The sequence below is a fragment of the Thunnus albacares genome, chromosome 11 (assembly GCF_914725855.1).
Source record: "Thunnus albacares chromosome 11, fThuAlb1.1, whole genome shotgun sequence".
NCBI classification, from domain to species: Eukaryota; Metazoa; Chordata; class Actinopteri; order Scombriformes; family Scombridae; genus Thunnus; species Thunnus albacares.
Window position 1 is genome coordinate 7,471,460 of NC_058116.1, and position 22,783 is coordinate 7,494,242.

General features: G+C 37.3%; 5 protein-coding genes across 5 annotated transcripts; 3 read left to right on the forward strand and 2 right to left on the reverse strand.

Moving 5' to 3' along the window:
* The first annotated feature begins 2,773 nt into the window (after nucleotides 1-2,773).
* On the forward strand, nucleotides 2,774-3,643 carry LOC122992007 (gamma-crystallin M3-like). Its single transcript, XM_044365527.1, has 3 exons — nucleotides 2,774-2,877; nucleotides 2,985-3,227; nucleotides 3,326-3,643. The coding sequence occupies exons 1-3, from the start codon at nucleotides 2,848-2,850 to the stop codon at nucleotides 3,599-3,601; spliced, it is 549 nt and encodes a 182-aa protein (XP_044221462.1). The 5' UTR covers nucleotides 2,774-2,847; the 3' UTR covers nucleotides 3,602-3,643.
* Nucleotides 3,644-5,638: 1,995 nt separating this feature from the next.
* On the forward strand, nucleotides 5,639-6,672 carry LOC122992864 (gamma-crystallin M3-like). The gene is made up of 3 exons (XM_044366857.1): nucleotides 5,639-5,683; nucleotides 5,963-6,205; nucleotides 6,353-6,672. The coding sequence occupies exons 1-3, from the start codon at nucleotides 5,672-5,674 to the stop codon at nucleotides 6,626-6,628; spliced, it is 531 nt and encodes a 176-aa protein (XP_044222792.1). The 5' UTR covers nucleotides 5,639-5,671; the 3' UTR covers nucleotides 6,629-6,672.
* Nucleotides 6,673-10,581: 3,909 nt separating this feature from the next.
* Nucleotides 10,582-11,533, forward strand: LOC122992863 (gamma-crystallin M3-like). Its single transcript, XM_044366856.1, has 3 exons — nucleotides 10,582-10,677; nucleotides 10,815-11,054; nucleotides 11,196-11,533. Exons 1-3 carry the CDS (start codon nucleotides 10,663-10,665, stop codon nucleotides 11,472-11,474), a joined length of 534 nt encoding a protein of 177 aa, XP_044222791.1. The 5' UTR covers nucleotides 10,582-10,662; the 3' UTR covers nucleotides 11,475-11,533.
* Nucleotides 11,534-16,569: 5,036 nt separating this feature from the next.
* On the reverse strand, nucleotides 16,570-17,501 carry LOC122992258 (gamma-crystallin M1-like). Its single transcript, XM_044366010.1, has 3 exons — nucleotides 17,392-17,501; nucleotides 16,997-17,248; nucleotides 16,570-16,894 (listed from the first exon to the last, which is right to left on the reverse strand). Exons 1-3 carry the CDS (start codon nucleotides 17,398-17,400, stop codon nucleotides 16,619-16,621), a joined length of 537 nt encoding a protein of 178 aa, XP_044221945.1. The 5' UTR covers nucleotides 17,401-17,501; the 3' UTR covers nucleotides 16,570-16,618.
* A 2,410-nt stretch (nucleotides 17,502-19,911) lies between these two features.
* On the reverse strand, nucleotides 19,912-21,013 carry si:dkey-57a22.15 (uncharacterized protein LOC795575 homolog). Its single transcript, XM_044366077.1, has 3 exons — nucleotides 20,913-21,013; nucleotides 20,489-20,731; nucleotides 19,912-20,248 (listed from the first exon to the last, which is right to left on the reverse strand). The coding sequence occupies exons 1-3, from the start codon at nucleotides 20,919-20,921 to the stop codon at nucleotides 19,976-19,978; spliced, it is 525 nt and encodes a 174-aa protein (XP_044222012.1). The 5' UTR covers nucleotides 20,922-21,013; the 3' UTR covers nucleotides 19,912-19,975.
* Nucleotides 21,014-22,783: the final 1,770 nt, after the last annotated feature.

Genomic DNA, 22,783 nt, shown 5'->3' on the forward strand with positions numbered 1-22,783 from the left:
TCTACTTATTCGTTATTGTAAAAAGAAATTATATATTCACACTATCAAATTGTATAGATACTTTTTTTTACCCTCTATTTTTTGATTGTTATGTACAATAACACCTAGACAAATTCCTTGTATGTGCAAACTTACTTGGCAATAAATCTGATTCTGATTAAATGTATTTTCATTTATTTGAAAAATCCATGAGCCAATATTTTTACTGTGAAAATTAAAGACTGTCCTCCCAAGAAAGTGAGTTGCCCAAAAACAACCTATAGTTATGTTTGAGTGACAGATGCCATCTAGCAGCCATAGTTATTATGAACCCGAGTGGTAGTGCAGTTCAGATGACGTATATATAAATTGACAAATTTCCTCATATGGAGGTGGTGGGTTGGGTAGCTGGTATAACCCAGCTTTGGAGTTTGCCACAGGCAGGAGACCGCTATTCATTTCTCATATCCAGCCGCGAGTGTCACATTTCCAACACGACTCGGGACAGTTTTTGAAAGAACATTTTTCTCTAACCTTAACAAAGTGGTCATTTTAACCCAAACCAAGATCAAATGGTTTTTGCACCAAAACCTAACCAGACGTTAACCATAGCGTTGTCACATCATAAAACATAATTATTTTTAACAGTGATTTGTAACAGTTTTAGAAAGCACAGACAAATGATGTTGTCTTGTCAATTGCTGCCGATAGCGGTTCCAGATTAGAAAATACTCCTATGTGTCATTCTGGAGTGCAAACAATGTATTTGGTTGTTTAATTTGGAGGACTTGTCAAAAAATTAAGATAGTCATTAATTTGCATATGGTCTGTGATTAATAAGAGGAAAGAATGTCAGAAAAGCTCATTACAAAGCCTATACACATGTCAAAGAACATTATGGTAGGGTTCAATTACTGTATGATTACATGTCCACAGCAATTCACACTTCTAAGACATGCATACCCTTTTATCCAATCTGAAGGTTAAGACGCACTGAACATTGTGCAACATGGGACTGCAGTGACGCTAAAAAAGGGAGGGGCTTTTTCAAAAGGGAGGGGTAGAAAGTTGAAAAATTCCAACATTATACAAATGAAAGCAACATTCGCCTGATGGCTAATGGCAAGAAAATGTGCACATAGAAGCTATGCAGCACCTGCTGTGGATACATGTCTGTGAAGGAGAAGATCTTTATTGTACCTTGAGGGATCCCTCTTATCTAGAGTCCATCCTCCCAAGAAAAATGACACTATAAAAAACTCATAAATCATAAACTCTGTCGCTTCCTGTTTCCGACCACAAGTCAGGACATTTTTTAAAAACGATAGTCGTGGTGTTTACTGTTGCCATGATGACAAAGGTTGCCTGACTTTAAGGAAGTACAAACCACGATAAAAGTGAGCATTTTAACCCAAACCATGATCTTTCCCTAACCCTAACCAAGTGTTTTTTGTGCCTGACCCACAGCATTGTCACACCATAAGACATCATTATTTTTTAACAGTGATTTAGAATGGTTTTGGAAAGCAGCATAATACACTCCTATTTTGAAAAGCAGCATATTGCGCTCCAACCGGTCATTCTGGTAACACTTTCATGCGTCATTCTGTAAAAATGACGAGTATGGTCATTTAATTTGGAGGACTTGTTGCTTTTCTAGTCCCCGTGGCCTCAAGGATTACAGATGCAAACAAAACAAAGTGCTGCTTGGCACAACGTCACATAAATCTTTGAGATTGTGCAGGTTGCTAATTCACATAATGTTTGTTGATGAGTTGACACATCCACAGTGATGAGTAAGAAGGGTTGGAGGTGATGTTGCGTGATTTGTTCACTTGCAATGGGAGATCGCAATGAAGAGCTTACATTAAGGGGACATAACATGCTTTTTGTAATTTTCTGTCATTTGCAAACTGTAAGAATTTTGAATGTCTATGTTAAACATAATCAAAGTTCCAAAACATGAGGTGAACGCAGGTTAAAATGCTCCCTGAAAGTCGAAGTCCTTCTACTACGTAGCCTCAGGAGCCGATGGAAGTCTGCCAAGGAGCTGCTTTGGGAAATTAACCAGAGTGGGCTCATCAAGAAAACAGGAGCTAAAACAGCCTTTTTCAGACTGAGATCTTGTCACCACTTTGACTACATATATATCACATTGAGAAAAAACTGAGCAAATAAATAAAGCAAATTGAGAAACACATTCACCAATTTTGCAACATGTACGTGGCATAAAAAAAGCAATGCAAATACAGAAAATACAAGCAAATACAGGACACAACAGAACTGAGTTTCAATACTGATAAACACACTAAGAAGTAGTAAAAGGTTGTAGGTGTATAGCCAGTATGTCTAGTAATATTGGAATCATGCAGTCAGTGTTAAAACTAAAATAAACACCACTAACCCATTTTCCAACACAAAATATCCAAGTGTATTTGTATTAGTAATATAAAATTATTTGAAACATTTTTTTTTTACTCCAAATGAGTTTGAAAAATGAAATAGTATTTATTGAATCATTGCTAAATGCTCCTCCATTTTTGAACTCTTGTTTAAATACATTTCTTTATTCATAAATAAAATCCACTTTAGATTCACAGTGATGATTTGCACTGAACAATTTAAACTCCAGCTGTAAATTGTGGTGCACAATGAAGTACCAAACCTATTATTATTGTTATTATGTGACTATACGACAGAGTAAAACAAGCCTCTACAGCGCTCTATACCATGTTGCTGGGTCAGGGGTTTACACAATGGGGGCCCACTGACTCTGTAGGGTTAGGTCAGGTATAAAAGCAAGGGTTAAACCAAACAGGACAGCACAGCAGCGGTAGCAGTACCAACAGAAACAGCTTCCCTCTAAGTATGACCACTACTGACATGACCATGGGCAAGGTAAGATTCAGAATATTTTTTAAAACAAATTATAAATATCATGAATATGACTTGCTTGATCAAATTGTGTCCATTCTTCTATGCTAATATGTCCAATGTTTTTTTAGATCATCTTCTACGAGGACAAGAACTTCCAGGGGCGCTCCTATGAGTGCATGAGTGACTGTGCTGATATGTCCTCCTACCTGAGCAGGTGCCACTCCTGCAGGGTGGAGAGCGGCTGCTTCATGGTCTACGAGCGCCCCAACTACATGGGAAACCAGTATTTCATGAGGAGGGGAGAGTACTCTGACTACATGAGCATGATGGGAATGAGCAGTGGAATCAGGTCTTGCCGTATGATCCCCATGGTAAGTATAAAGCAGCATGTCATAGTAGTTTTACAAAGGTGCAATCTCCACAACATTAGAAATTAAGACATTCATTATTTTTTATTCTCTCCAAACAGCACAGAGGCCAGTTCAGGATGAGGATCTACGAGAGGGAGAACTTCAGTGGTCAGATGCAGGAGCTGATGGATGACTGTGACAATATCATGGACCGCTACCGCATGAGTGAGTGCCTGTCCTGCCACGTGATGGAAGGCCACTGGCTGATGTACGAGCAGCCCCACTACAGAGGCAAGATGATGTACGTGAAGCCCGGCGAGTACAGGAGCTTCAGGGACATGGGCATGAGTGGCACTAAGTTCATGAGCATGAAGCGTATCACCGACATGTGCTAGACATTTTCATTTTGAAATAAAAAATGAAAGATAATGAAAAAATTCCACTTGTGGCTTTTTTCTGTTTTCTGTCAATTTTATATGACCAGTGGTTTTGTGCAATACACTGACTGAACAAAGAGGATTACATGGTCAGAATATACCACAGTGAGATTCCAGGAGGTGACCAAATAAGTTCACAACAAAAGAAATCTTTCATTTTCTTTTCACTTTTCCTTCATATAGTCATATAATGACATCACAGGCACAACACACTGTACAAACATATATTGTCACATAAACATTGAAGAGTGAACACATCTATTAAATACTCCATTTTTAAAAAGAACCTTAGCATACGTACATGCTGCAACAGCAAATTACACGAAACATAATACACCACAAGTACTTCAGCAGGTTACAAATCTGATATATTTTACCACTGTGGCCAATATATATATTTGTTTACACAAATGTAGCTGTTGTATGAAATACAATTACAACTTATGCAAATAATGCATGACATTTGTGAGATTCACACTGGTTTCAGGACATCCTGCCAAAGGACTGCAGTTGAAAATTATCTTTCTGGCTAACACTGGCATATTTACAGAAATGTAGATTAATTTGCGTTATCCTCACAAATAGATAAATAAAATAAGATACTTATATGCCACCATGTCTTGAAGAGATTTACGATCTTATCTAAAGCAGTAGCTGTCAACTCTGGACCTCACTATTTTTTTCCTTTATTTAACCAGGCACACACTTTATAAAGTCTTAAGATTTATTTTTCCAGACAGACCTGGCCAAGAGGTCACCATAAAACACAATAAATACAATACAAATAACATGTCTCATAGAGTTAAGATGCATAAACAAGTATGTGTTTCCAAAGCTATATAAAAAGGTAAAAACAATACATTTAGATAGAAAGTCTACCATTTACTGTATCTGCTTTTTTGTATTGATGTTTCATTCTCCATGGAAAACTATTATACCCTCACTCTCTTGCTATAGATGTGTTGATGTATTCAACTTGTGTCTGCTTTGCAGACAGGCATATTGGACTCATACTCTCAACACAGCTGAGCCCTTTGGCCTTAATGAAGAGCTGAATTTGTCATGCTTCCTGTAATTCATGGTATGTGTTTGCTGCAGTACATGCACCTTTTGTGTTTGATTTCATGTAACTCAAAGATATTGTATATTCTTGTTTTATTGTAAAGGTGTGGCACCTGGACATTGCCTCTAGCAATTCCTGCCCTTGAATCCACTAATTTATTAGTTTATTTATTTGTTTAAATTCTTGTTCCACCTTCTACCCAATGACAAATGTACACCTATCATAGGTTGACTATACATGTCTCTATATCTATACAGTATATGCCTCTTTTACTCTGATGAAAACACAGTAGTGTTGAAACTATTAAATGCTGCAAATCAGTCAGTGTGCTCCAGTCTTTTCTCTCTGAATTATTATACCCCATATGCTGCACACAAAGAAATACACAATGTAATGTAAAAAGTATGTAGAATTGCATTGCAAATGTAGACTAACTCCAACCATCAAATAAGGTTGACTATAACTAGCCAACTTACATATTGTACTTATGCACACAGCTGATTGCCTCATGTACATTTTAGGTGTGAGCAAATAAGAATACATATACAACAAGTAGATAATATATGATATATCAAATACTCAAGCATGCTGTAACTGAAACAGGTAGTTGCTTCACCCTGCACATAGTTAATCCACTCCTTTAAATAACTGAAGCACCCTTATATTAGAAATGAGCTAATATATGGTTATGGTGACCTGAGTCAAATAATTTTGATAATATTTAAAGTTATCAGAAGTGTAAATGGTACATACAGAGGCCATTTGATCTAGAACGATAGAGCCTGTGAGAGGATGCATAATAACTTTCCCATCAGCATTCACAAACAGAGGGACTAACCTTGCATGCTGCTGACTCATGGCTTTCATACAATGGTGCCACTGATTGTTTGGATGTCACGTTAGGTATAAAATAGGCTTAAATCCAGGATAGGATTGCTATAGCATCACTCTATGTATCAGCCACCATGCACGGCAAGGTAGGAATTATAGATATTTTGTCTTCATTGTATTTGCTACATTTTCATTGGATTCTTGTTGTTTCTTTTATGATCTTTGCACTCATTAAGTTCTTGCTCATTGCTTCATTATATTTATTTGCTATATTGTGCAAAATTTAAGTACATATATGCATTCTTTTGGCACTAGTACAACACTAAGATGATAAATCGATAATGATAATGATGATTTACATTGAGATTGGTAATCATCCATCATCATGAATGATGTTGAAATAAGACTGCTCTGTTGGTTTCTAGATCATCTTCTACGAGGACAAGAACTTCCAGGGTCGCTCCTATGAGACCGGCAGCGACTGTGCTGATATGTCCTCCCATCTGAGCAGGTGCCATTCCTGCAAGGTGGAGAGCGGCTGCTTCATGATCTACGACCGTCCCAACTTCATGGGTCAGCAATACTTCCTGAGGAGAGGAGAGTATTCTGACTACCAGCGTATGATGGGTTTCGGTGACTGCATCAGATCTTGCCGTATGATCCCCATGGTATGACTTCTTGTGACACTCAGATATTAAAAAATATAAAGTTCTACATATTTCATATCTCTAATATGCTCAGAGGTGCTAAATGTCATGTTACAGTCACAGAGCCTATCAAAATGACACGTTTATATTTACATTGTCTCTAAACAGCACAAAGGATCCTACAGAATAAGGCTCTACGAGATGGAGAACTTTGGAGGTCAGATGCAGGAGCTGGTTGATGACTGTGACAACATCCAGGACCGCTACCGCATGTCCGACTGCCAGTCCTGCAACGTGATGGATGGCCACTGGCTGATGTATGAGCAGCCAAACTACAAAGGCAAGATGATGTACCTGAGGCCCGGAGAGTACAGGAGCTTCAGGGAGATGGGATACAATGGAATGAGATTCAGCTCTATCAGACACATCAATGAATCCTGTTAAGAAGAGAAGTCAAACCTCAGAAATAAAACCTTTTTCATATTCAACATGGTATACAGTTTTTTATCATGGTAAACTATTAATTTGATTGAATTGTGATTGTATATTGTGTAATCTGAATGCATAATAGAGATGTAATCTAGACAACTGTTGTTGCTTATTGATTGGTTCAGATGTACCTAAGAGGAACAGGCTCACAAATTATCTTCATTTTACATGGTTTTCATTTGATAAACAGTATTCACATGATTCAGAGATATTAATAATATGTAAAGGTTTATCAGTTGATGTAATGAGGAAATTGTCTTTATCCCTCTTCTGTAGATTAAAGTAAATGTATAGTTACCAAAATGCATTCAAAAAGTTATTAAAGTTTTAGTTGTAGATGAAAAAAGTGTGGTAGCTCTACTTGTATAATTATTAATAATAATAAGAAGAAGAAGTATATAAATAATATATATAAATAACTTATATAGCACTTATGAAAAAATATAGAATCAAATAAAAACACATAGCAATAAAAGAATAAAAGTGCTAAACGAACAACATAAAAAAAGCCAGCCTGACAGTAGATAAAAATAGTAAAAACCCACAAAAAAACAGAATAAAACTAGAATCAAGTAAAATTATGGCAGGTGGTGCAATAAAAGTACATTTTGGGCTTAGATTTAAAAGAAACCATTGACTCAGTCTGCCTTATTTCCTCTGGCTTATTGCCAATTTTAAAAATAAATGTGAAAGTGTAGCTGTGAATGTAGAGACAATTAGACTAGAGATGAGTAGTTTCTTGTTCACATAAAATACAACATATTGTACTGTTTTAAAATAATGAAACACATTTAGTGAATCACAGCTTTAACTCTCTAATACACTTGCAGCAGTATTATTCAGGGAGGAATAAATGAGTCAGGGCACAGTTTTCTTTGTTATGAGGTATTCAACAGCTGATTCAATTGTTAAAGGCAAAACACACAGATGGTGTGCACATTCTACCCCAGCGACAACAACCATGGCTTGAAACTGAAGCCAATGCAGAAGTCTTTTCAAGTGCAAATGCTTGCTCCAATAGACTCCCATTCAAATAGCGTCAACTTCTCTCATGAAATATTAAGTCAATACATTTTTTTAACAAGTCATTATGCTCTCAATCTCTAAATTCGGGCCCTCTAATAAGTGTGCTGGTGGTCATTTTGGAAATGATTGCTCCATTAATAAGATATAAAGATGGATAGTAGCTTTGATGTCTGCCATGTGGCTGTTGATTGACAGCTGTGATTGATAGTTTTCTTCCCAGCTCCGGGACTTGCACAGAGTCAGACTATTGTCACAGTATTTCAATAAGTTTATTGTTACTTGATAACAATATCTGCCGTATCAGTTAGCTAATGTTAGCACAAGTCTGCACCACTCTGTGTTCCCCGTAAGTTAGCAATAGCTTCAGTCCAAGGCAGCGAGGCATGTTCCCAGAGCATGAAAGGAAACACCCCACACTCCTTATGTGGAAGGTCCTGGCTCCATAAGTAGCAACTGTGGGCTTCAAACTGGCTCCGATGCAAACCACCGGGTGACGTCACACCTTGCTATGTTCATCTTTATATACAGTCTATGATTCTACCCCATGAAGAACATCATGTGGACGTGGTGGTGTACATCTCACATGAATTCGGGTTTAACATGAAGGCAATATTTACGAAACCTACACATCAGTATTCAGTGACTTCTCACCACATTTTGTTATTATTATTATTATTATTATTATTATTAGCATTAGCACATTTGGGAATGACAATAGAATACTCTAGAAGTGCATTGCTGTGGAGTCTGCTCAGTAGCTTATTCACTAATCACTTTAATTCGTGAGTTGGAGCAATGAGTTTTAACATTTAACAGTTTTAACCTGCATCAATGAAAGTGTGTTCTGCAGCTTACACATGTAGGTATTTGTAGCAAGGGTTACAAGGGCTGTAAGTGTAAGTTATTACAGTTAAGTTCACAAATGATGATATGAATAACGTGCTGAAATAGATGTTGCACAGGTAACAACTGTGAATAAATATGTTGCACCAGTTTGGACCGAGAGCTTCATTCTGAACCTGTAACATGCTCAAGCTAACTGGCTAAGATTTAGTGTTAGCTAATCCCTGTTGCTTTATTTAGCAATCAGCTATCAGTTTGCTGTTAGTAACTGCTTGTTAGTAACTCATACATGTCTTCCTTTTTGTCTCAGTAATGTTATGTTTTTTTATGTCCAGCAGTTTACCCTCAATTCACATCCATCAATGTTATACAAACCATCAGATTACTATAGCTTCCTAAAAAATACAAAGTTCTTAAATGGTGCTGGTGACTGCAATTTGACAATTACTGTTGATACTCAAGACTCACTCCATTTTAGAATATATTTACTCCTGAACAGTTACTATCCTTTCTACATGGAATATGTAATGTGTAATATTCAAACTTTGAAACATCTCATGTTACACTTCTGTCCAGACAGACCCACAGTCTGTGGCAAGGGACCAAGCTGCATCACAGTGAGTGATGAAGACCACAGCAGCAACATGGGACGCCTGAAGAGAGTAAAGCTTGATGCAGGACTGAAGCAGAAGCTGCAAGACATTCAGCAACTGTTCCTTAGATGAATATCATCCTCTCAGTCTGCCCAGCCAGGAGAGACAGTATGATGGTGCCTGTGTTGGTGTCTTGATGGGAGCATCAGCTTCTTCAGTAGTTTCAGACAGAAGCATCCAGGGGTTGGACTGTGGCTGCTGGATATTAGTGTAATCCTTCACATGCTCCTTTTGTAAAATAAAGTTTTATTCTACACAATTCCAATGTGGTGTTTTTTCCTTTATATTATACACTACCTACACATAAATGTTGATTGTGACATGTAGAACTTATGAGTACTGTTTTGTGTAAACATGGTTGCGGAGAACCTAAATATAAATTATTTGCAACAGTTTACTAATCAATTAACTAATCTAATGCTGTTTGTGTTACCAAGTGTCCACATCAACCAGAAAGGTAATAATCCATAATGACAAGTCTACTGGCCTTGTATTACATTGGTTTTAATGTTGTTACTGTGTATTACATTCAAACAATTAGATGTGTAATATGGGGTTAACTTTTCACATTAATACTGAGAAAAAGAAGAGAGGAATCACAGCCAGATCTGCTCAGGTAACAAGTACATGAATAAAATATAAACGTTTGTGATTTCTGTGGATGTCAAAACTTTTGTGTATCTCTACATTTCTTTCAAAGACTGTGACAGAGTGGACATGAACAGTAGAGGGTCTGTTGTCCAGGCTGGAGGTGTCTTCATCTGCTGCACTGTACTGTGGCACAGGCTTCTTCTGTAGATACAATCATGTGTAAATTAATTGTATATAGATCAGTTTGAGCTCAATGTAAGTATATGTGACCACTGAAATATAAGATAACTTTCCGCCTTTGTTCAGTATTCTTTTATTAATGTAATGGTGTACATTCATTTAATTTCATACAATCACCATGCCTGATATAACACAGTTTTTAGGCTCATACAGTTAACTTAGTTTATTCTGCTTCAGCAAGATGTGTATTTGTTCACTACTATCAGTCCAGAATTGTTCAGAACATACAATTTTAGTAAAAGTTGCTGATATACAACTTTCACTTTTTTCTGTTAAAAAAATCCATCTGGTTTATTGTTTTAGCTATAAAAACATTAGATTTGAGATAATATATTTAATAAGCCCTTCAAATGGTTCAAAGGTTTGTTTGTGGACAACACGTTCTTTGTTATTCAACTGCAAAGACAATACAAAGCGGGCCTCTCCTCACAAATGCAACCACCGCAAATCACGATCTGTTGAAGGTCACTTTGAATTGAACTGTACACAGGGGCCTCTGCTCCATGTTGCTCTGTCAGGAATTTGAACAAAGGGGTGATGCATCCTTTGAGTGCAAGGTCACGTATAAAAGCAACAGGAGGACACCGAGATAATTGTGCAGTCCCTTTGAGCTAATACAATCAGCCAACTGTAGCCATGACCATGGGCAAGGTGTCTACAGCTTTTATCTTTCAGTTCTAACATTTTTACTGTGATTTGATGCCCATGTGGTAAAAAAATAATAATAAAAAATGCAAAAGTCGTTCTTTGTTAAATCTAATACATCATTATGATTTTGTGTTTTTCAGATCATCTTCTACGAGGACAGGAACTTCCAGGGTCGTTCCTATGAGACCAGCAGTGACTGTGCCGATATGTCCTCCTACCTGAGCAGGTGCCACTCCTGCAGGGTGGAGAGCGGCTGCTTCATGGTCTACGACCGCACTAACTACATGGGAAACCAGTTCTTTGTTAGGAGGGGAGAGTATTCTGACTACCAGCGTATGGGCATGAGCGACTGCATCAGGTCTTGCCGCATGATCCCCATGGTAGCGTAAATAATTATTTCCTTTTCATTTGTAACGATTCCTTTACTATATGGAAAACAACATTGAAGCCAGTGAAAACAAATTAATATGATATTTGAAGGAGGATTTCAGTGACTCATGTTCTCTCGTTTCAATTTACAGCACAGAGGCCAGTTCAGGATGAGGATCTATGAGAGGGAGAACTTCAGTGGTCAGATGCATGAGCTGATGGAGGACTGTGACAACATGATGGACCGCTATCGTATGAATGAATGCCAGTCCTGCCACGTGATGGACGGCCACTGGCTGATGTTCGAGCAGCCCCACTTCAGAGGCAAGATGATCTACCTGAGGCCCGGCGAGTACAGGAGCTTCAGGGAGCTGGGCCTGAGTGGCATGAGGTTCATGAGCATGAGGCGTATCATGGATTCCTGCTATTAGAGCGCCAGTGTATAAAAGCAAGATTTTAAATAAAATCTAGCGATTCTCTTTTAAATGAATTCCTCTTGAATTCTTCCTCTTACTGACTTTTTCTGAAAGAATCTTATTTAATACCCATGAACTCACACAACAAAGTGCAACTGAAATGGCAATAATTAAGGTAATAGATTGACATACATGGGAAAACTATACACTAAAAAATTAATTAATATCAAAACTTAAACTCCTATACCCAGCAAAACAAGGATCACTACATTACACACCATCAGATGGCAGCATCATCCCATTTAATTTTACCAATCTCTTACAGTGCTACTCAGGTTGAGCAAAACCATGTTAAAAGTTATATAGTAACTAATACACTTTTGGATATATTGAATATTTTTAGAGTGTATTTGTTCAGTTATTGATGGCAGTGTTGAGGGTTAGTCCTGGGTCATCATTTGTATCAAACGTAAAAAGCAGAGTCATATGTTGACGTAGAAAATAGATAAAAGAATAGACTACTTAATTTCTAATAGTACATCAGGTCACATCATTACAATAAATGCACCTTCAACCAGAGAGGTTTTTTAGATCAACAACCTACCACTCTTGGCCCTCCATGACACACGGTGTCTTCCCTGCCTGCTAAATGGAAAGTCAGTAAGTGAGACATATGGAATACATCATCATACAATACATAAAAAGATATAAAAAATATGTATATAGTAGGTGACAAAACTTGCATGTAGTTTTAGAAAATAAAAATATAGCATAAAAATTGTACAAGGGAACATTTTGTTACATTTGTCATGCAAGTGATTCTAAACAAATGTTACTGTTACAAACGTCTCGATGATCTGGTCACACTGCTAATTGTTTTATTTGCCTTAATATGAAGAAGTTAAATTACATTTTCTAAATTATGCAGTTATGATGATGTTATTACACATTAGTGCAAACATGTATCTTTTTTTTATGTGTGCAAAATTTATTTCCTTGTTTCTAGGTTCTGGGTATCCATCATGATGTAGATATTTACTGTACATAGTAATTAAGATTGGTGAAATACTCATATATGTGTCGTTATGAGGGAATATACTGTATTTTCAGCCTTGATGTTTCCTTTTTAACACCAAAAGAATCAATTTCTTATCAAGTCTCTCACCCTATTGACATATAAAAACACAAAAATCTTTTGTAATTTGAAAGCTGTACCAGCTTTTCAAAAAGGCTGACATTCAAAAACACTGATTAACATTACAATGTTTGTATTCTAAGAGTATATAAAAGAGCCATGCTCACCCACCAGAATTGAATTGTGACACACAATGGGAAAGGTAGGGCATTTTGTTTTGCTAGAAGTCTTTTGTCCTCCAGAGTTTAGCAAATAGAACAATAGCCAATATGTGGGATCCACAAGAGTTTTCTGAACCATTTCATTTAGCAAAAAAGTAGCCTGTGCTATTGTAGTTTTGTAACAAGTAATAAACAAAACTTTAATTATCACCTTCTTTAAATATGGAAAATTCCACTGTAAATTGGCTTCTGGATGATCTTACAGTACACCAAATTCATGGTAGAACGATGGATTAAGATTATCAGCAGTAGATGAGCTTCTTGTCTCGCCACAAGTTAAATGTTTGTTATGTATCTTCTGAAATACAAATTATGATCAATTGTGAGTGTTTGTTTAAAATGGCTGGTGGCAATGGTTGAGATAGAGACTTACTGTTATTACCAGTCTTCCCATGTGACAAATGTAGAAAGAAGACCCTGACAGAGGGATGGCAGATTTACAGATATAGTACAGATGCTCAGTCTTTGGTGGCCCAGTGAAGCAGTTTTCCAGTGCCTGCAACACAATTACGAGTATGTAATGTCTACAAATAATGTTGTACTGATGGAATTAATTTAGGGGGCCCCTGATTATGCTCAGGTTGCTATGTCATCCCTTTTAGCAGCCTTTATTTGGTAACTGATTTATTACAAAATATACAATTATTATTTATTTATAATAACTGAACATTCATATATATCTTGAGCTCTATGACTTTGTGCACTAACAAGGAGAACAATGAGAGTCTTTCAATGCGTTTCCCATTTACAACAAACAAACAGACTGCATGAACTTAGCTCTACAGGTAGTGAGAAATGAGCTTTATTCGTCCCAAACCATCAAAGAGCTGCACATGTTAAAAGCACAGAAAGCCCCCCCCCCCCCCCCCCCCTCACACAAGTAACGTTAGCATGACTACGTGTATACAGGCAAAGCTTCACTTACATAATATATATCAGTACAGGATTTGATTGGTCTTTATCAGTACACATAAAGTGACTCTACACACTGTTACAGTAACAGTGTAAGCTGTCTTGCCTTAAAAATGGTGTTTCTTCCTCATCAGTTCCTTTACAAAACTATCCACCATGGTGATGCCATTGATATGATCCTGAAAAGTAAGTCATGATTACTCCTAGGTTTATGATCTGTTAACTTGTTTTTAATGAGCTAGACTCCAGGTACTCCCAGACTAGCTGCCTCTGAGCTAGAGCAACAGCAACCAAAACCTCAGTTTTCTCCCTTTTCAGCTATCTGCTTTTTGTGATTTCCTGTTATTTATATACTGTTATAATGTCAGATATCTATGCTAAACATTGCCGACAAGCTGACATCAGATCATCACGCATGCCCATAAATGACTGTCTGTTCCGTATCCTTGGTTGCTAAGATTGTTGCTAAGGTTTTTCCCTGTGTTGTTCGCATTGTCCACTTACATACTTCGGATTGGATTTCGGCTCAAACATGTACGGACATATTTGAGAAATTGACAATTTGAGTAAAGAACAAGAAAAAACAGTCAAATCCTGCATCTATAGATTGTTTCTTAGTTTGTTGACATAACCTCCTGACTGGCCAGAAGTCAGCCATGATGCAGCTACCAGAAGCTAACCTATCAACACAGAGTGGGTTCATCGGCAGGAGGAGCCTAAAAGAGACAGAAGCTGAGGGGCTGCATAAAGGGTAAGTACGAGATAAAAAAGAAGATTTTGAGATTTTTTGAACTGTAAATCACGGAAAGATATTCCAGTAGAGCCCCAGAATAAAAATATAGACCTTGAAATGTGCATTATACTGCATGTCCCCTTTAAAGGTAAGATAGGTCAGGGATAGAATATGGTGTTACCCGTCACGAGGCCCTGTAGATTTATGATGGCACAGTCTGATGCCCACTGTGGGACTTAGTGATAGGTTAAACAACATCACAGTTCTGCCATCTTTTTAAACAGTTTGTGTTTTATGACAGTGAGGATGTTGAAAAAGGTACAGTATACTTTTCTCACTTAATTTACTATCAACTTGCATATGATCAAGCTCTTTTCTTCATTAAAATAATAATAATAAATGACTCTTACTTTCTTTCACCAGTTGTTGTTTCTTTATTTGGCACTTTGTCATAGCGATTGTGAAGACACAGGAATACTTTATACGTGTGCTGCCCAGTGTTAGGCAGTAACTCACACATTCAAGTAATGTAATTCCTTTTTCAGTAACGAGTAGCGTAAAGCTCTGCAATTTGAGATTCAGATATTACATTAGTTATGAATCCCTGTAATGCTCCATTACTTTGAAAGTTTGGGGTTTGACTTGTTTGCTGTCTTACCAGTAGTGTGATGGAGGGCTGATGTCAGTTTGGTCTCGCTGTGTTCAGTGGACAGCCCGGTCAGTTCGTGCTAGCTCAATGTGGAGGCTGGAGGTGCAGGGACGCAATTAACCCCTACCAAAGGAGTAGAAATGTGACTCAAGGTAGCTCCAGAGTTGTCTTCTTTGCATGTTGTGTCTTTTTACCAGGTTTGCCAGCATTAGTCACTGATAAGGCTACATTCAGGAGTCACTGGTTTAGTTCAGAGTTGGCAGGTGTGAACAATACAATACAGCTTAGAACAATATAGCCGCATTGAGTGGACGAGAATTCATGCAGTCACTGGGGCCAGTGTTAGCAGTTAGCAAGCTAGCAGTTTTTGGTCAGTAAATACCTCCAAACTGTAGACTGGCTGCTTGTTAAACCACAACATCTCCTTTTTTTGCCACACGTTAAATACAGAAGATGTAACACATGGGTGTGGAGGCTTTGAAGTTAAAAGGCACCTTGATGGAGCTGACAACTGAGTAACAAAAGTAAAGTAACACTCAATGTAACAAATTGCTTTTGCTGTTGAATAATATGATTACTTTTTAAGAAATAAATCATCTAATTTTTCAAGTAATTTGCCCAGTGCTGGTACTGACTAGTTGTTGTAATCAATTGTTATCAATGAGCAACACAATTTGTATTTTTTTCACCATGTAAACTGTAGATATATTCACATTCTATACGTAATTAACAGTTTATCACAACTTATTTTTGAAAAATTGGCCATCAGTTCTACAAGTTATTATAACATTGCACTCAGAAATACACATCTACATTTAAATGAGAAAACAAAGACAAGTAGAAAAATTAAACTAATGTACCCTGCTAGCCTTCTGGTTAAAACACATTACCGCAATGTCTGTAGTTTGATTTCAGCAGCGGATTGTTGTTTGTCTGTCCCCTCGTTTCCTGTCATTTCTAAACTGTCATTGTCCAATAAAGGCATCAAATGCCCCAAAATATATATTTTTAAGAAAGAAAAATTTAACTGACTGTTGTAAACATCTTGACATTGTAAGCACACCCACTTTCAGTTTCATGTCCAAATAAAGTTGCACATAATCTGGCTTAACTGTTGGCTTGTTTATAACCTGTCTGATCGTCCTTCATGTTTCTTGCCCAGCTGGATATAATCAACAGAAATTATTACCAAAGCTACAAAACTAAGACCCCATTTTTTCTATACAGAGTTGGACATTTAGATAAAAGTCATATGTGTTTAAACATATTTTTGATGTAAAAATATTTTTAACAGTATTGGAAAATATTGATTGATTGTATCTTTTAAATATAACAATCACATAATATATTATATATATTACGTGATTGGCTTTCAGACTATTTTTCAATTTAGTTAACTATTTAGTAATTTTTACAGTTAATGAAACCACATAAAGAAAGTAAGTGCTTGACAAACATGATTATTAATTACACATCATCTTTATTTGTCAGTAAGTCAAATACAGATTTCTAGCACATATCAGTGATACGCCTCATGCTCATGAACTTGGTGCCGCTCATGCCCATGTCCCTGAAGCTCCTGTACTCGCCGGGCTTCACGTACATCATCTTGCCTCTGTAGTGGGGCTGCTCGTACATCAGCCAGTGGCCGTCCATCACCTGGCAGGACTGGCAGTCAGTCATGCGGAAGCGGTCCATGATGGAGTCACAGTCGTCCATCAGCTCATTCATCTGACCACTGAAGTTCTCCCTCTCATGGATCCTCATCCTGAATGGGCCTCTGTGCTGTAATTCAGAAGATGGCAAATGTAAATATTACCACACGTTTAAAAAAATGCAAGCAACTTTAAATTAGGGATGCTGTCAGAGTTAGATGAGGTCTCTTACATAGGGGATCAGCCTGCAGGATCTGATGGAGTCAAACATCATTCCCATGCTCATCATGCGCTGCATGTCAGAGTACTCGCCCCTCCTCATGAAGAACTGCAGGCCCATGTAGTTGGGACGCTCGTAGACCATGAAGCAGCCGCTCTCCACCCTGCAGGACTGGCACCTGCTCAGGTAGGAGGACATGTCAGAGCAGTCGCTCATGCACTCATAGGAGCGGCCCTGGAAGTTCCTCTCCTCGTAAAAGATGATCTGAAACAGAGAGCAGAGGGAAGATTTAAGAATCTAACAGTGTTCAAGTCAGTGCATTTAAATTATTTTGCTGTGTAGAAACTGTAATGGATTATTAGATTAAAGTTTTAAATATGTGAAAAAATAAGTAAATATCCCATTACCTTGCCCATGATGATGGTTTAGGTAGTTCCCAGTGGATGGTTCAACTTGCTCTGCTATCTCCATGACTCCAGGGCCTTTTTATACAAAATCCCAGGGGCCATGACGTGTTGTTATTCAAATGCAAAAAGCTGATGAATTAGCAGTATGACTTTTGCTGAACGGGGCCCACAAATGTGTAACAATGGTTTTCCATCCATACATTTCTGGCAGCAGTCATCTCCATTGTCTATTATAAGCATAAGCTTTGTGTGTGTTCCGCTCCCAGTCAGAAGGTTCTCCACATATGGTCAGATTATCACTGATGGAACGAAAGTGGCATCAGGCCACACTTCTGACAAACATATGAGAGACCCAGAACTTGTACAAATATTCAATTAGTATAAAGAATTAACTATACTGATGTATGCTTTTTATTTTTGCATTCCACAACAATTCTCCCCACAACAAATCCTGTTTTGTGAATTACAAGAATTTTTTCTCATGCAGTCCAATGTAAATGTCCGGTTGTATGTTTGGTTAATTTGTTTATTGATATACTGCACAGTAATATTCAATTGCCATGAGAGTGTGCCAGCTGGTCAGACATGACAGGAGCGGCATGAGATATGAAAGAGTAACTTTAAATTCACAGTTTGCTCATCTTAAAAAAGTTTAGTAAAAAGTAGATATGCTGTATCTATGTGAATACCATAAATGTGTTTTGTCTCTTGGTGATTACTGTGTAGTTTATACAAGTTATGCACAGAATAGGATATTAAAGTATAATGATTACTACGTAATACTAAGGCTTATTGCTTATTTAAAACAAGTTCACTAGTTTAATAAGTAGCCCTGATATTTATTACAGCTTTAATATGCCTTACTCGCTAAAGAATTCAATGAGGAATTTAACACATGGACAAACCAGGTTGTCTGTATAAGGTGTGGAATCAAGTGATAAAAACTCAGTTCATTAATGTATTAACTACACATTAAATAGTACAACTGAATTGAATAAAGCAGTTATGATAAGGACATGAAGGATGTGATTAAAAAACTGACATTATTGTTTATCACTATTTGCTCAATACCTGTATTTATCATTTTGCATTTGTGTGGGCAGCAATCATGTAATTGAGCACTGGTCAATGGATTAACAAATTGGCTTGTGCAGGTTATCCTAAATGATAAAACACACCGATGTAAACAATTAATTATAAAGGGGATATTGATGAAACTATTACAAAATAGTTTTCAGAAAGAAGCTTTGTTATGAGATTAGCTATAAAGTTGCCTGCAGTAAATACAGTTGTTCGAGTTTGTCCATCTGACACAACTGAACATACTATATTAAGCAATATTTCAAATATACTGCTACTTGTGCATCATTGAACATGTTCCAACAAATAGGTTTTTTTTGTGAGTGGGAAGCCTCTTAGGGATTATCACATTGTAGCTGCAGTAACAACTCCATTTGGACACTAGCATGAAGGGGGTTGAGATCTGGGGGAAAAATGGATGTAGAGGCCCCACAAGTGTGTGTGCATGCCTCCCCAGCACAACAATAGAGCAGAGCTTCCAGCTTTCAAACGCTGGAATCTCAATCAGCAACATCGTTGTCTGTCATTGTTGGACAGGTACTCGTAGCTCAACTTCCTGACTGCTGCTGAAACTGTTGACATACTGCATGTAACTGCAAAGAATAACGGTGTCTCTCTTTCTCATTTCCTCTCACTCATTCTGTGACCCTCTCTCTGCTAACGATACGTTGAGTGTGTGTGTGGGTAAGAGACAGAGACATGTTGTGAGAAAGATTAGTTACTCTACGTTTAGAGATTCAGTACCAGAAACTGTAAAGGGCTGGCAGAGTGTAAATAATTAATTTAGTCAAGTTCAGTGTTGTTAAATTTAATTTTAAATACAGGTACCATAATTATAATTGTATTGTTAAAACAATTAAATGACATTTGGTGAAGAGCACATAATGTCTGGGACTTGAAAAGCTAAGTTAAGGACTTTGGCTTGATGTGGGACTTTAATGCCAAGATTTGGCACTCACATTATTTCTCACCCTTGCTTTATAATACAGGAAAATAAATTAAGTGTGTGAATTGCATGCTGTCAATATTATGATTTTTAGGAATTTAATAAGTAGTTTTAAATTACCAATAAATTATGGAGTACAGCAACGTAGTTACAAGGCATCATATCAGGCAGCCAGAAGAAAAGGTGGTACTAATCTTGTAATACAATAAAGGATTTATAATCTATGGAGTACAGCAGTGAAAATAAGTGAGTCAAACAAGTAGTGTAACAGGTGTTGCCCACTTGATGGGTAGTTTATTTGCTTACAAGTGTATACCATTTGGATTGGCTGCAGTGCAATTAGGCTGTTTACTCCTATTGTTTCATATAGTTATGGAATAAATACAATAAGAGTGTTTTTTTTCTCTTTTGTTTATGGTAGTTACAGAGTAAGTACAAGATATACAAAACCACACTATAAAAGTGTGTCAATGAGAACACATTCACAAAGGAGGTTAAAAATTCAACATCTTTAATAAACAAAGTGTTTTATATTTACAGCAAGGTTTTGTTTGATGGCTAAAATTCAGTGACCCTTCTGAAGGAGCCGACGATGGCGCAGGTGGCACACCAGTCGCGGTACCTCCTGTACTCCCCAGTTCTCAGGAAGTACTGTCTGCCTCGGTAGTTGGGGTACTCATAGAAGATCCAGTAGCCATTCATAACATTACAGGAGTAGACATGGCGGTGATGGAAACGGTCAGACACACAGGGACAGTCATCCATGAACTCCATCATGTGACCACTGAAATCGGGCTTCTCATAGATGCGCAATCTGTATGAGCCTCGGTACTGTGGGATCAAGGGGAGAAGGAACAATCAGATGATGTTATGTCTTGTGTAATGACAAGATTAAGACAAATTTAATTAAATAGACACTGTTAACACAAAAACATGTTCAAATCCTGACTATATGTGAAGTTATCCCCACTTCATGAATTGAACATAGACTCTAAAGCAAGAGCAATGCTGAAATGATTCTTCTACAGTCGTTCATTGTCTTTTCTGTCTTTCCAAATCATAAACACTTACCATCGGAATCATCCGGCATGAGCGGATACAGCTACTGAAGCCCATCCATCTCTGGTAATCGGGATACTCTCCCCTCCTCATGAAGTACTGGTGGCCCATGAAGTTGGGTCGTTCATAGATCATGAAGCAGCCACTCTCCACCTTGATGGAGTTGCAGCGGCTGAAGTACGAGTGAAGGTCCGTGCAGTCATTGCTGCACTCATAGCTCCGACCCTGGAAGTTCTTGTCCTCGTAAAAGATAATCTGGTGGAAAATAGAAGTTGAAGTGTCACGAGCTGTAGGTGAACTTCGCCTAATTACCGGTTTCAGCAAAAGGAGAATAAGAATTTAGCCATTTGTTCAACATAAAATATACTGAGAGCAAATTGACAAGCTTTGTTGCAATTTACATTTAATTTGAGCAGAGAGGAAAAACAGTACTTACCTTGCCCATGGTCTCCGTTGGAGAGATTCCCCATGTTTTCAGGGCTTTTTATACTACCTCTTGACAAACAAAGTATTGTTATTCAAATTCTCTCGTAGTTATAATTGAAGGCTACTAGCACATGTTTACCTTTTTGTTGGAGCACAACATTGGGTCAGAAATATGGATTTGTATTTGAAAAAAAGGATAAATAATTAACTGGTTTGGTGTTTTGACATGCATGGACAAAGGAAAAGACTAGTATGGTATCCACACATCCAGTGGACAATGGCTACAGAACAATATGGAACAGCCCTTTCGCATTAAATATGTTGCGTAACAGAGCAGGAAGCCATTCACTCTCCCTACTGCTCTACCTGAGCAACCCCACTGTATGCAAATAAGTAAGTCTGTACTGCGCTGTTGGTCTGTATGCCGCACTGGACGTAAAGAGTTTATTATGATTTGTACAGTATGGAATACACTGTTACAATGTGCTGTGTGTTACCAGTATGTGTGTGATGTTTATATCAACTTTTATTTCATTTACTGACACGTCACCCGTGACTTCAGGTGTGGTACAGCACATTTTGTTCAACTATCGGACAGTTTTGACTTAATGGACTACAATTCCCTTGATGTCTCACAGCCATATTTGACTCTTTGAAGCCTTCCCCTGTAACAGTGCACTGTAAAATTTGCATGTCGCCTCCGTTTTTGGTCCAGATTTAGCAAATAATGAGTTTCATTTTATGACATGGTTTAAATTGTTCGTTTAATTATATATATTTATTAATTTGCCTCAGCGCTGTACCATTGATGGAGCTTCATACAGATGGAAAAACTACATACACATTACAACTCGGTGACTGAGGTTTATCTATTTATCAAAAGGACCAGTAGTAATTTGATTTGAATAATAACTACAGGATTCATAGTAAGCCTAGTCTTTCAGTTTTCAACCTGTATGTGAACACCTATAATGTAGAATTATTAATGTCAATTTTAGAATGTAAATTTATATTAATAATGTTTGATATATTTAGTAACATGATATGACCCTCACTATAATATTTGTATTGTAAATGATCTAAACTAAAAACAAAACACCTTATAAATACATTTAATGAAACTTTGTTCTCTGGTATAGAAAGTACATTTTGTGTGAATCAGTGTTTGGCCCAGACACAAAACCTGATCTTTGTGACAAACATTCTCCTCCTTTTTCTCTTTCTTTTACAAAAATATTAAGACAACCATAAACAGAATGTGTAAGATTCTCATAATTTACAGGTGTTTTTTAGAATGAGTATTAAAAGGAGAGGAGGTACATCTTCGTCATAACAATCTGATTTTACGTTTGTCATCTCAGGTTAGTTAACTTAAATGTTTCTGATTTGGTGAAACTTAAAAAGAGTGTGGTAGAAAGTGTCTTTATACTGTGCATTTACAAATTTACAAATATGAACTTTGTATCCTGCTTCATTAGGTCCATCCTGATCTTTTACTATTTCTATAATTCACTGCCGGGTCTGTCAGAATCATTGCATTTATGACATTCAGCTCACTTTATCATGTCAGTTTCCTGTCTCACACTCTCCAGTCTGTACTGCTACACTCTGTATGGTGTTTTGTGTTTAAAACTAATTGTATGAATTAACAAACTGTTAGAAGGTAACTCTGGCATTGTTTGGTATGGTATGCCGAAGAGGTATACCATAGAAGTTTATTGGTATAGAAGAGATATGGTATAGAGGAGATTAAACTACAGTGTACAAGCTAACCAGAAGCTATGGCAGATGCATTATTTAGCCCACTGATGCCAGACAAAGTAAAACTCTTTTTGAGGAAGAATGAGCAAACTTGCACTTCACAATAGTAGGGGTATTTCA